General features: G+C 38.9%; 1 protein-coding gene across 1 annotated transcript in view; it reads right to left on the bottom strand.

The window, feature by feature from the left end:
- Positions 1-13,951, bottom strand: part of NUP205 (nucleoporin 205) — a 56,635-nt gene extending 42,684 nt beyond the window's left edge. The window contains exons 1-9 of the mRNA XM_054988396.1: positions 13,909-13,951; positions 11,978-12,120; positions 8,951-9,122; positions 5,408-5,552; positions 3,724-3,883; positions 3,208-3,436; positions 2,048-2,212; positions 1,708-1,883; positions 1,056-1,172 (exon numbers count right to left, since the gene is read on the bottom strand). Coding sequence (XP_054844371.1) covers positions 1,056-1,172; positions 1,708-1,883; positions 2,048-2,212; positions 3,208-3,436; positions 3,724-3,883; positions 5,408-5,552; positions 8,951-9,122; positions 11,978-12,120; positions 13,909-13,936 — 1,335 coding nt within the window. The 5' untranslated portion in view covers positions 13,937-13,951. The remainder of the gene's footprint in view (positions 1-1,055; positions 1,173-1,707; positions 1,884-2,047; positions 2,213-3,207; positions 3,437-3,723; positions 3,884-5,407; positions 5,553-8,950; positions 9,123-11,977; positions 12,121-13,908) is intronic.
- Between the last annotated feature and the right edge of the window lie 252 nt (positions 13,952-14,203).

Raw genomic sequence — 14,203 nt, 5'->3', positions numbered from 1 at the left:
AATTTGGGAAAAAAACAGCAGAAATCTGATACAGAGCTGAAACAAAACACAAGCAATTTAACATGACAGGTTAAACTATGCATAGACAACCCAGGAGTATACCCAGTCTACAGTCCTCATCTCTTTACCAAAGCCCTTTCAAGCCCCGTCCTATTGTCTGTGTAGAAAACCCCTCTTAAACAATTTGGTTTTGCATTATTTGCAGAAAGCTAGGAGAATGGGAGCTTTCCTAACTTCTTCAGGTAGGCCATTCCATAAGGTGGGGGCCACAACAGAAAATGTGTGTATATGAGCAGCTTTTGATTTTGCCCATTTGCAGGGTGGCACCTACAGAAAACCCTGTTCAGATGAGCAAAGCTGCTATAGTGGAACACAGGGAAAGAGGCAGACCCATAGATGTGAGGGATCAAGGCCCCGTACGTGATAGCCAAACCTTGAATTTCGTTTGGTAACTGATGTTTTTTGCCATTGCATTAATTTACTTCTTTAGCAGCAGTGCTGGATCCGACATAACTCTCAGGCGCTTCACTGAGTCTGCAAGGGTCAACTGAACCCTACTGAAAATGGGAAACACAATGTCTCTGCTTTCCCAACCAGCATCACTGCCATCCTGTCTAGGTTCAGTTTCAATTTGTTTGCTTTCAGCCACTTGACTACAGCTGTCAGGCGGTAACTCAAGATCTCTAACGCATCACCAGGGGGATTTGGAGAGCGAGATATAATGTACAAATAAATGTAAAGTTAACAATAAAATTGTAACACAGGTTTGGATCTAGTGAACTGTCTGCAGAAAGCACTGACAGATGAACGTTTTTGCTACACTTTGCTCCCTCACAGTCCCTTCTGACCCCCCAGAAAACCAAATCCTGGGGTCATGGGGCCTGCATTGGCAAAAAGCTATGGGGGTCAGGAGGAGAGGGAGAGTCAAAATTGCTTCTTGCCTATGTCAGCAGAGCTAAGCTTGTGGTGATGAGTACATCTAGCTCTTTTCATTGACAGATCACTGAATCCAATCAACGATCTTGTTTTATTATTTTTTTTTAAAAAGAACTTACTAAAAGCATCAGATGTTCCAAATCCCGCCTAAGAGGAAGAGGTGGTTCGTTACCCATCTGCACACTCATGTGGATCATGCGAGCATCTTCATCAGCTCGGTTACGTAGCTGTTTCACCTAAACAGTTTGCCCCCCAAAAAACCCAGATTTTTAATTAAAAACAAAGCAGAACAAAAATAAACAGCTCTGTTAGCTACTTTTGACTCACCAGCATTATCATGTGAGTGGTGTTAGACTAAACAGGATGAATTAGAGAAAGAATCCTAACTGCTTAAAGCTGTTTTGTTTCACTGTGTGAAAATAGTGCTAAAGATTAAGCAAGGAGTGGAGACTATAATGCCAACGTAAGTTATTAAGAACAGTATCATTCCGCATATATTTACAACCTACTGAAATTAGTGGAACTTACATATATGTACGTCTAACTGGATAGCACCCTATATTTCCCCCCAAATAGGTATCCTGTAAGAATACAGCAAATGCTATGTTGATTTATTTAAAAAACCCTGTGTTCCAAAATCCCTCAAATGTTTGTTTAAAAGGAAAAAACCTAAAAAAGCTTCCCGCTGCAAACATGAAACAGTACACACCATTTCCCTCCAGAAATATTCTACACAGCAGTGTTTATTAAGATTATGCATACACTACTTACTTTCATTGGCATGAGAGCGAGGAAGTCCGTGACAAGATTATGGATTCTGCGTATGTAAAATTCATCCTGGTAAAAGTTTTCCGCTCTCACCACAGATTCAGTAAGGAATAGAAAAACATTGTCTGCAATTGCTAACTCTGCCATTGCTTCATCTGCCTCCGTGAATTCTGCAAATGCTGGAAAGAATGAAGAAGTGTGAAAAGAAAAAACAGCCCAACTGAAGCTACTGACTGAACTAGGGTTCAACAAAAGCACGCTTAATGTTACAATAATGAGCAAAGGAACACAGGTGAAGACTCACACATGCTTGCACATAAATTCTACTTTGAATCCTATTTACCTGTGACATCAGAAAGCTGTGAAATTCCACGCAGTGCGAGTGCCCAGGCTAATCTAACAGTAGCCTGAAGTCCTGGTATCTTCCAAGACTGAGATTCCTGAAGGCGCGTGTGGATTGCGGCTATGTATTGTCTGTCTCTCAACAGTGGCAACTGGTGAATCAGCTCTAAAAGAGAAAAAATGTGCTTTCTTCCACAGACAATAAAATGAACAGCTTTGCAAATACAAAACCATCATCTACCTTCTTTATTTTGTACTGTTTTAGACTTGTTAGCTGAAGAGTTCACAACTCACTATGGGAAGTGTTAAAATACTTAAACCAAGGTTACAGCTCTGCTGCCTGAGCTTGCAGGAGTTATTCTTTTGGAAATGTTTGAGCACAAACCTAGAAAATAGGCCTAAAGCTGTTGATATCAATGGGATTCAAGAGCTCAATTAAACATTTAAGCATACTCAAATTCCTCCAGACTGTATTCCCTTTTGGTTTTTCTCCAAATGAGAAACCTCCACAGAAGACTTCTGATGTGTGTATCATACAACCTTCCACTTTTTTCTCTTTTCCTCATACCTGTATGTGTGCATGTACACATGCATGCACAGTGCAGATGCTATTCATTTTTAAGAACTCTGGCCACTCTGAAGCTTTAACAGTCTGAGGATGAATGGGAGAAATTGATTGGGACTGGAGGGCTTCCCCCAGTCCCAGACAAACACACACACACCTCTTTGACTTAGACAGAACCTCTAACAACTCACAGAGGCCTGGAATGGGAAGGTGACAGGTGAAAACAGATTTGGGGGATACGTAGTCAATCTGAATTTCCCCAATCCCTCACCGCTCAAGTTCAGCAATCAGTGCTACAAGGCACTGCTACAATGCTACAGATTTCTGATGTTTGATACTGGTGAACAGGAGCCCCAGAGTTCAGCAATCCCATGATTTGCAAAATGCAAACATTCCCCTTCCTTCAATTCCTCACAGGCTGCCAGTTTTGTAAACATTAATGCTCAGCTAGCCATTCTTTCTTATTAAAGTAATGCAATGCGTAAGCAACATAAACTAGTCATAGTTAAACTTTTAACAGCGAAAGTTTAACTATTCGTTCTAAACCTTGCATACAAAATATCTTTATGCGTAACCTGAAGTAGAAATGATTTTACCTTCTCGATCCTCACTGCCTTGTTCTATAGAGCCCACATCAAAGCAATAGAGAAGAGCCATAAGAAATGCCAAGTTCACATTGTCTAATGAGCCATCAGCTTCCACAGTCACTTTCTCTAGGTAAGTAATAAGGATTAAAGTATCATCCCTGCTCAGTGGCGACTGACAAGTCCAAACAAACAGGCTCTCTGCCAATGACTGTTGACACTCCTTGATGAGATCAGCAACCTAGAAAAATACCAAGTATATAATTATTATACTAGGAAACCATCAAAACATGCACATTTTGATCACTTAATCAAAGAATCTCCATTTGACAAACTGATTTGCAACAGTACAGGAGGTTCTATAAGTTAATAAAAACCTTAGATTCTGAAAACAGAAATATCTTAGTATGAATATTTACTGCTTCATGGTGAAATGAATATGAATCTCAGTAATGAATCAAAAGAGATTAACTTTACTTTTCAAGCAAAAATCTTCCGATGTTTACTCAGTAGCAGCATCTCTCTTACCTCTTTGCGGTGTTTCTCACTTCCAAGCCCCCGCTCTCTTTGCAATTTCTCAAACTCAGTATTCAGATCAATTTGGGACACCAAGGTTAGAATTTTGTGAGTTAAACCATGCTCCATCAGCTCATCTGTAAAACGTGTTGTTATGGACACCAACTCAGGACTGCAAAGGAAAGGCACACTATTAACTCAGTAGACTTCAAGAGCATAGTAGGGCTTCTAATGTATTCCAGAAAGTCAAAAATAAAACAATAACTGCATTACTGGAATCTAGAGGATATAAAAAGTTAATGGAATATGCAGCATTAGTAACTGGTCCAACCTCCATGGCTACACAAGGCTTTTGGAGATGTGCTGTCACCAATTTGGAAAGGAAGCTTTTCTGTAACCACTGATTGGGACCAAGACTATAGTCTGGTAGTAACTCTGTATATTTCATGATGTACTCATTTAGTTATTAAAACTTCTTTGCTAACATAACTGGAACTGAAGCAGGGGGAGCACAACATTTTTAGCAATAAGGAAAAATAATAGTTTCCCTAAATACATCAGAAGCAGAAAATTGGCCAGCAAGGTGACCCTCTGAATACAGAGGCTTTGGCCTCTGCACCCTGTACCCTGCCTGTAAGCCTTCAGGGGCATCTGGTTGGCTACTGGGTGAAACAGGATGCTGGAGAAGATGAACCACTTGTCTGTTCCACCACAGCTTGTTATGTGTTGTTATGTTACATTGTTATGGTTTTTTTCAAAGTCAAATTCTATGCCCACAAAAATGTAAGCAGCATCAGTCAGGATAAAAAGAATAATGAACAGAATAAAATGGACCATGAAAGATTACAGGTTGGTACCACCTTTATCTACCATATTTTCATGTCTTCATCCTACATTTTAAAAATCCCTATAAGCAGAAAACCGTCACAGCAAAGCCTGGTTAGAATAATTTTATTGATATGTCTTTTATTTGAAAGATTATTTTTTATTGTTCCCCCATCACCATCTGCAGAGGTACAGTCCACACTACCACCTCAAAATTCCAAATCCTTATCCAGCTGCATGTGTTAGTCCAGCTCTTAGTTCTATACCACCATATGGAATGAAGCTTCTCTTTCTTGAACAATTCCCATTCCACACAAAAACCAGTTTTAGATGCAGTTTGTGATATGGTACTGTGGGTCTGTTGTTCAAAGTGAAAAATCCTTTGCAGTCTACGCATGCTCTCGTTTTGCCTAAAGCACTTTCCTGAATCCTAAAGGGAACGTTTAATTACACCTAAATTTTTCCCATGGCTAAAGTGATACTAGCAAAAAAGTTCCTCAGAGGCAGGAGCAATATTTACAACACAAGCAGCCACTGCCACACAATGTTTAAATGCTTACAGCTGTCCAGTATCTGGAGTTATTCTAGAGACGTATTTTGGAGGAAGCAATATTCAGATTTTCAAAACCTCACAAAACAAGGTGATGGGATGCTTTAAGAAAAAAGAACAAGGGTCATTCCCACAGGAATAACCAAAATGCAGGCAAAAAAGCCCCAGAACACAGCAAGAGAGAAAAAAAAACTACGTAAAGTATAAAATAGGCAGGGAACCTTCCTCTGCTCCTGACATAAATCAATCAGTCTAGATTCAACACAGATACTTCATGGTTTTATCTACAATCTTCCAAATGCTACTGCTTAAAAGACAGACCTGAGCTCCAATGTCCATGTCTTTCCTCGCCGAGACTGGATAAGTGTTCGCAAAGAATTTGCAATACATCTTTTCCCATCCCAATATAAGAGAACAGCTACTAAGCCCCTCGTCAGCCCAGGAAAATGAGGCTGATGGTGCTCTCCTGAAAAATGAAAAATGGTTCTTTCAACTGGGAGGAAAGTCCAAAATTTTACCAATTATTATACAGGCAAATACTTCTCTCTTCCTGTCATAACTACAATCTCCACCAGTTCTGCCAAAACACACAAGGGCAATTATTGTCAAAATACAAATCTGACTCCAAAGCATCTGAAAAGAAAAGCATGACAACTAAGTCCAAAGTTATGTGCTCATTTAGCTACAGGGGGCATTACAGCTCAGTGGCAGAGCACAAGGCTTTTTTTTTTTTTGAGGTTTCGGAGTCTGTCCTGGTTAAAAGATGCCAGGGAGCATGGCTAAGATATACAAAACAAAACTGCTGCCAGTCAGAGTAGACTGTACCAGGCTCAATGGATCAATGAAGCAATTCCCTTATGGTAGCTTCTCACATTCTTTCTTACATCCTTCCAGGAAATAGAGATTAAATTCTGCAAACACAAATACATTCTTGGCTGACTGAGCAAGATGATCCTTCCTCAATATGAGGTAGTTTCAGATATGTGGTACAATAAAACCATTCACTTAGACACTAAGGATTTCCTGATCCTTGAAGCAATCCAACCAAATCTGGCTACCTGATGCGTGATCTTAGGGGCAATGTTGAAAAGACAGGAAGAGATTTGCGAAGATTGCTATACACCTTGCAATCAAATATAATGTGTTCTAATGATTCTATCCCTTCCTCACCGCAGGGACACCGCTTCAGATGTGTTGGGTGAGGCGGTCCTTCATGCTTGCATTATATACACAACTAGACTTCTAACAGAGAGTAGACTTATCTTGAGATGTAATTTTTAATAGTAATAATAATAATAATAATGATTTATATACCTCCCTTCAGGACAACTTAACGCCCACTCAGAGCAGTTTACAAAGTATGTTATTATTATTAACACAACAGAACACCCTGTGAGGTGGGTGGGGCTCAGATGTAATTTACATCAAGCAGGATGTAAAAATGTTCTGTTTTCAGTAGTTTTTATTCAGGATACAGTCAGATTACTATCATCTATCTGTTGTGAAGTACCCTGACAATTTTCATAACCAAGGGAGGCTACAAGTACATTTATAGATGATTCTGCATGAAATGGTTCTCCTTCGTTATATATCCAAATTTGCCTATAGTTGCTTATTTTGTATCATATATTCTGATTCTGCTCATCTTATAGAGACATATGGGGAGTGGAAATCCTTCTTTGTTCCCTCTCCCTGTAATCCTTATCAATCTCATTCTACTAATATTTTAGGAAGCGCTCCTCATATACTTTCATATGTAACTTTTCTTTGCAGTCGTAAAAGTTGAGTGCTGGTATTTTCAGGATGCTGGATTCTGCACTCAGCGTCAAACTCTACATTTGGACAAAACCATAGAACACACAAAGATCTCATTATGAATGTAATTAACAAATGGCTAAACAGAAAAGTAACTGATAAACAGCATTTTACATTATTTCTATTTTAAAAAACTTATTCCTTGCATTTCCTACTGTCAAAATCATATGTTATTTAAAATGAAAAAAGCAATTCTTACATAGTTAAAAGGACCAAAATAGCATTTTACATATACAGTAGATGTTTTGTTCTCCAGCACCCATGAAAAGTGGGGGTTGCCAGATAATCAGATGTACTGATCACCAGAACTATACTCTGATGATCACTGTATTGTTTTTCATATCTAAAAATGAGGAAGACAATTAAAATATTGTTGAAAGTATATCCATCACTAGGGTTGGCTGATTCTGCAAAATCTGAGTATTCCAAATCAAAAACCAGGCATCCCAAATTTTTAGAAAAAAATATCAGTAAAATCCAGCCATTGTTTTCTATGAGAAAACCACTTTGGGAGCTATCCGGTGGGCTGGAGAGGTCATTTTTCAACCTAACTTCACTAAATTTGTTTGCAGTTTTGCAAAACTGTAGCAACTTACCACAAGAGAAGCAAACTGAAGCAAGGGAATGGAATCCCCCCAAAACCAAAGTGAAGCAAGGGGACCACATCAGAGAATCACATCCATTCCATCCAAACCAAACTGTAGCAAAGGACACTGTTGCAACTTAGCCCAACAGAAACAATGTCATTCACAGCAGCCAGGCATTGGGTTCAGCCACTGGGGGAACATCACAGAACAGAACCAAGCAGTACCCAACCACAAGCACAAGACATTCCCTTACTTCAGTTTGCTTCTGTTGGGCTAAGTTGCAACAGTATCCCTTGTTTCAGTTTGGTTTAGGGGGAATGGATGTGATTCTCTGATGTGATGTTGGTCCCCTTGCTTCACTTTGGTTCTAGGGGGATTCCATTCCTGTGCTGTTCAGTTGAGTTTCTCTGGGATGAACTCAGCACGCATGTGGGAGTGTGCATTGGCCATGGCAGCCTTGCCCCAGTGTGTTTCTGCAATGGGAGTCAACTTTGACTTTTTTCCCATAGGAAACAATGGAGTGGCTGGGGGCACCTTGTTCAGCCCTCAGAATTATTTTCTCAACAAAAAAAAAAAAAAACAATGGCTGAATTTTTTGGAAATACCTGACTCGAGTCAGAGAATCAATTTGGAATTTGGGGGGTTCTGATTTTTTTCTCTGTTTTGGTAAAAAAAAATGGATTTACTGAATTTTTTTTGGTGCACACCCCTATCCATCACTTATAAAAACCAAGTAAGATACTATAACAGGCTAGCTTTATCTTACTCAACTCCCCAATATCACGTGAGCAAAGCAACCGCCTTGAGACATCGGGTAAGGGTGAAGCTATCTTGTCCAGCAAGCCACACTCGTTCACCTTGCTCTAACTCAGCTGCCATCTAGACAACCTTACTGAACTCTGCAGCATCCTAAAGGATGCTAGGTTTGCAGCAGCCCTTGTCACAAGCTGCAGTGCTGATAAAAGGCCCATCTCATCACTCGTCCTCAGAGGAGCTTTGACTACCAGTGAGAGATTGGACCAGTAACAGTCTTCCTTTTCCAAGGAAGGGCAGGTACTGGTCTTCTGTCCCTGGGCATATTGGTAGCCCTAAGTTTACAGCTTGTGCTCTGCAAGTGTTGGAAACAGATGCTAGATGACTTTTGGAATTTTAATTGGAGGATTTGCACTGCTATCTATGACAGATGTTGGTTAACAGAGTTGTCAGAATAACCAGGTGCCAGATAACATCTTTTTTACTGCATATAATTAGACCATGTGTAATTAAGATAAATGGTTAAGCCTTGAAGTTAGCCACTTGTTGAATGCCAGTAACGATTCCTCCCAGAAAATAATTTTCCAAACATTTGCACAATTTCTCTTACATTTTAATATTCAGTTTTTAAGAATTTAATTTGCTAAATAACTAATACACAATCAGAATAAAAAAGAAATAGCCTGCACTCAGTACAGGATCACATTACCAGCCAGGAGGAGTTCCACAGCTGCCACTTCCCCAATATCAAAAAGATTACTCAGAATAAAGGCCTCTCGGATAAGCTGCTCTGGTAATAGTCTAGTTCCCTGCTGGCCCTGAATAGCGACTCCTTCAGTACTTGCTTTCTGAATTTTTTCATGCTGCTGAGCATTCTTTGGCTACAAAACGATCAGATAAACATTGTCAACATTTTAGAAAAAAATTAGAAAAATATCACTGTTAAACATCTTTCTGCTGTAAATATTGCCTGTGTCTCAATTCAATTAATTTTATACACCACAAACATTTTGTAATGTAGAAAAGGATCTTAAACAATCTGTAGGAATTTAACATGATTTTATACAGTTATTGTAGATTATAATTTTTTTAAATAAAATTAATTTTTTTAAAATGTCTTCTGATGAGAAACTATAGAATATATTCCAAATTTTTGATTTTCGCCAATGGACTCTTCTTTAGACAGAGAATTAATTTCAACCTATTGATTAGATTACATTAAACAATTGGTAACAATGGTCATCTACTAATAAATTTATATTCTACTGAAATAGCACAGGGGTTAGAATGACTGTTTTTTTTAAAAACTGGAATAACAGATTTTCTTGACTCGCTCTGCTCTCCCCTGGGTCCCAGGTCCTTGGGCTTTCCATGAACCACTCTCCCCCATGTTCCACCATCACAGCTTCATTCATATGATCAGTGCCTTCTGCAGTGGCCACCCTGCAAATGGACAAAATTAACAACTGCCCACACTTATGCATTCTCTGTTGTCCCGAGAAGTTGTGCCTGAAGAGTTCAAGAAAGCTTCCAAATTCCTAGATGAAGTGGTTAAGATTCAAATGGTGAAATGGGCTTTAAATTTTAACAAAGAGATTACAATGGAGGCATGGGAATACTTGTGGAAAAATGCTACGAAAATATCTACATGTGTTAACCTAAAAGAAAATGGATATAAGATGATGTATAGATGGTACTTAACACCGAAAAAACTAGCAAATATGAGCAACGCTATGCCAAACAAATGTTGGAAATGCAAACAACATGAAGGCTCTTTTGGTCTAAAATGTACACAGAAATGTTGAAAATTTTGAAGGGTAACTTGCCAAAAAGTCCTGAAATGTTTTCGTTAGGACTTAATATGGAAAATGTAAATGTAATGGATAGAACATTATTATGGTATATGATCGTAGCAGCTAGGCTACTGTATGCGCAATATTGGAAGCAAGAGGAGATACCAGAAGTTGAAGAATGGATACAAAAACTGTTATATATGGTGGAAATGGACAAGTTGACCAGAAAACTGAAGGAACAAAGTTCAAATGAATTTTTAAGGGACTGGGAAAAACTTAAAAGAATATTTGGAAAACAAGTGGGATGTAAAAGGTCAATTGTGGTCTATAGATAACTTTTGATGTATGTAGAATAATGGGGTAAGTTTTATGTATGAACTTTACTTTTGAAAATAAGGAGAAGTAATAGAATAGAAGGAATATTTTAAGAATTAAAAGGGTTTCAGTGCTGTTGGGGCTCAAGGGAGAAGGAGGGAGGGAGGGAGGGTGAGGAATGCATATATTAATTGGTAATTGTGAGGTAACTGATATATAGAGAACAAAATGAAGTTGGCTTTATATGTAATACTTACGTTAACCTACCCAATAAAAAAATTTTAAAAAAAGAAAGAAAGAAAGCTTCCAAATTCCTGGCATTCCACGAACTACGCAAAACTGAAATATTCAGCAGGGCAAACTTACAAAAATAATGCTAGTGATGGGACTATATCATAACAGAGGGAGTCAGGAAGATGCTTTAATAAAAAGAAAGGGACTATAGTCTATATTACTGTACACAGTACGTACTTTTTGCTGTATGTATTATCCTACTATGTACCTTTTACATTGTTTAACATGTCTTCTTAATACTAAAGCTTAGTTTCAGATTTCTGCAATCCTAATCCTACTGTATTGGTTACTGGCTGTACTATCCTGTTGAATGCATGGATTTACACTGTGTAATCCAACATAACTCTCAGCAGACTGTAAATAACATAAATAAAGGCAGACTATAAATAATGTAAATAAATAAAAGGGAATATCCCATCTTCTCCCATAAATGTATATGGGAACCTAGAGCATGAATGAACACACCTTTGTCCCTGCCCAGTACTCTGCAACCTCTGCTTCCAACGAGAACAAACCTCTCCAGAGAAACAACAGTGGGACACACAACTTTCCCAACCTCCAGTTCCAAAATACATGAGCAGGAATTTCAAAAGCTTTGGAGACTGATACGAGAAATTTCCTGGAGCATATGGGACATAACTCTACATGTACCTCAGAAGAGATTTAAACCAGAGACTTCAAAGGTCACATTTTTACAGCCTGACCTACACATGCTCACACCAAAGGAAGTTCCACTATGTTTAATGAACATATATCAAAGTTAAAAGTGCCTAAAATTGCAGACTTAGCTATTGTGCTAATTCAATACTCAAAGTAGTTTTCCTGTCATTTAACTTGCTTACCTGATTCTGTAATTACTTGAATAAATAAACTAGAATTCAGAAACATTATGAGGCATTAAATACTCTGTCCTTTTCTATTACCCATGTTCCAATTGAATAAACATATTTAATTGTAAAATATTTTGCCTACTCAAGAAGACTCTTGCAACCCAATCTGAAATATATAAATCAGGAGTAAATTCCATTGATTTAAATGAGCATTACTTCCCTTTTTATCACTGTCTTCCCCTACCTGGAAATGCAAAGTGGGAAAACAGAGACCACAAAGTTATTCAAATGTGAAAGACTGTGCAGAGATATTACAGTCACTATAGCATTGTTAAAATACTCAGTCAGCAAAATATATATTTCATTATTATGAACTCATTTATGAATGAATTATCACACAAAATCCTCACACACACACACACACACACACACACACACACACACACACACACACACACACACACACACACACACTTCCAAAGAGAGGAAAAGTTTTATTTTTACCGGATTTCTGAAGAGTGATATAAAATCAGGTTTGTGTTTCTTTAAAACCTGGTCAAGAAGGTGTATCGCTTCCGGCTGTCTTTTCCAGATTGCATTAACCACAGTCTGCCAGAGGTCTTTGTAGGGCCCCCACAAACTAGCAACTGAAAATAACACACACAATATTTTTACAACTGATTAATATCTCAAAAAAGTTACTTCATCATACAAACATTTCACTGAATATACTAAAATCAACAGAATTCTTAGTAGCAGTGCAGAAAAATAGCAACAGTTCAGTTATTAATGCTAGTTACACTGCAGCAACCAAGCTTCTAAGGAAATATCTCTATAGATAAAGAAGCACACAGTAGATTAGACTCATTGTTATTTTTGATTTAAAGCAAATTGGAATAGTTTATACCTTAAAAACAAACACACAGGTACAATATTCATACGCTAATGAACTACATATGCCAACAATACCCTCATGTTGTATGTACTGGCAATGTACAACCAGGCATCTGCATTCCTCTCCATCACCAACATTAACTTGAAGGAAAGTAACTATGGTCAAATGTGCTTGTGCAAGAGCAGGAAAAGATTCCAGGTTACTTCACATTGTCACACATTTTAAAACAAAAAGCCTCTTTGTGTCCAGCATCACATCACCTAGGACAACCCCACACACAAGTATTTCAGCATAATCTACATGGAAGTTTATTTCCTTCCTAAAGGTAATTCACACATAAGAAATATGTAACATGTCAGGCATGCCTCACTACAAGACTACAAGGAGCTTAAATCAAAAAAAGGGAAAATACATTTAACATTTAAACAGTAGCAACTACTATCAGTGTATGCAGTAACAAATTAGACCAGTGACACTCTGCTATACCAAAGAAAGGCTTCAAAGAAACTGCAGTAGAATGTTGTATAATAAATCAGCAATGGTTTCACTGACTGATAGATGATCCAAAAATGGATGATGAGAGCTCATGTACAACATGGGGAACTAGCAGTGTTGAAAAAAATAATGAAAACAGAGATATCATTGGATTAGGTTACACAGAAGATACATGAGCACAAAAAGCACAGCACTTATCCTTTGAGCGTACTATTATTCATGATCAGGATACTTAAAGAATGGAAATATCATAGATTAGCCCTCCAGCCCATCAGGACACATTTATCATCACCACCACCTCATGCAGCAGCAATAAAATAGGGCCACTCACCAAAGTAGTGGTTTCTGACAAACCAGTGCAATTAAAGATTAGCTAAACCACATACCAGGAAAAAGCACTAGATATGATTCTGCTTTGTTTTTGGTGTATGGGCTTTTGTTCATGGGTTGAAAAATGGATAGAGAAGTCTTTTCTTCATCTGTTATACTAAAACTTGAGGCACTTACTGGTGATGGGCAACGGATTCAAAACGAGCAAAAGGAAGCGCTTCCCCCCCCCCCTCAAAAAGTAAGTTGTGGGTGCCAGTGGGTGGCTCTGAGCATGCATAGCTGTAAAAGTATTAGCAAGATTCAGGGAGGACTAGACCATCAAGAGCTACTAATCGTGGGTGAGTAAAGGGAATCTCCCCATTAAGGGGTAGCAAACCTCGGAACAGCGCTAGGAGGCAACATCAGAAAAAAGACCTTGAACGCCCTGTCTGCTGGCCTCCCAGAGTTGCTGCATGCGACGGGACCCGCGACTAGATGGATCACTGGTGGGCTGACCCAGCGGGGCTCTTTTAACGTTAACACCCCCCAAAAGTAATCATTAGAAGCGTCTTTTGCTCCTCGCGGACATGGAAGGCAACCACAGAACACACAGGCGCTCTCGCACAGTAAGGACGGTAGATGCCGGCTCGGCACTAAAGATCCCGCTAGTCTAGAGATAAAACACGGACCACGCTCGACCGTCGCCCGCCGTAACTCCCCCACGAGTTCCTTGTACCTGAAATTACCGCCAACGGCGCCGCCATCTTGGAAACTCTCTGACAATCCCAAACGCCTTCTCTTCCCAGAAATGGGGGAAGGCGACTATAATAATGCCGGAGTAAAAACAAACATACAACAAACCTAGTCTCTGTTTACTTAACTGTTAAATGCCAGGATCAGGTCTCCCTCGTTGTCCGAAAACCATATTTGTGGATCGCCCTTCAGTTAACTGAATTAGATAGGACAGGCATAGGTAACTAATCGGAAGAGCGAGGACCCGAAGCAAAGGGTCCTGGGAACAGTCGGCATCG

Source organism: Eublepharis macularius, chromosome 9 (assembly GCF_028583425.1).
Source record: "Eublepharis macularius isolate TG4126 chromosome 9, MPM_Emac_v1.0, whole genome shotgun sequence".
Lineage (NCBI taxonomy): Eukaryota > Metazoa > Chordata > Lepidosauria > Squamata > Eublepharidae > Eublepharis > Eublepharis macularius.
The sequence above is the reverse complement of the archived record's forward strand: the minus strand, read 5'-3'. Positions and strand labels throughout refer to the sequence as shown.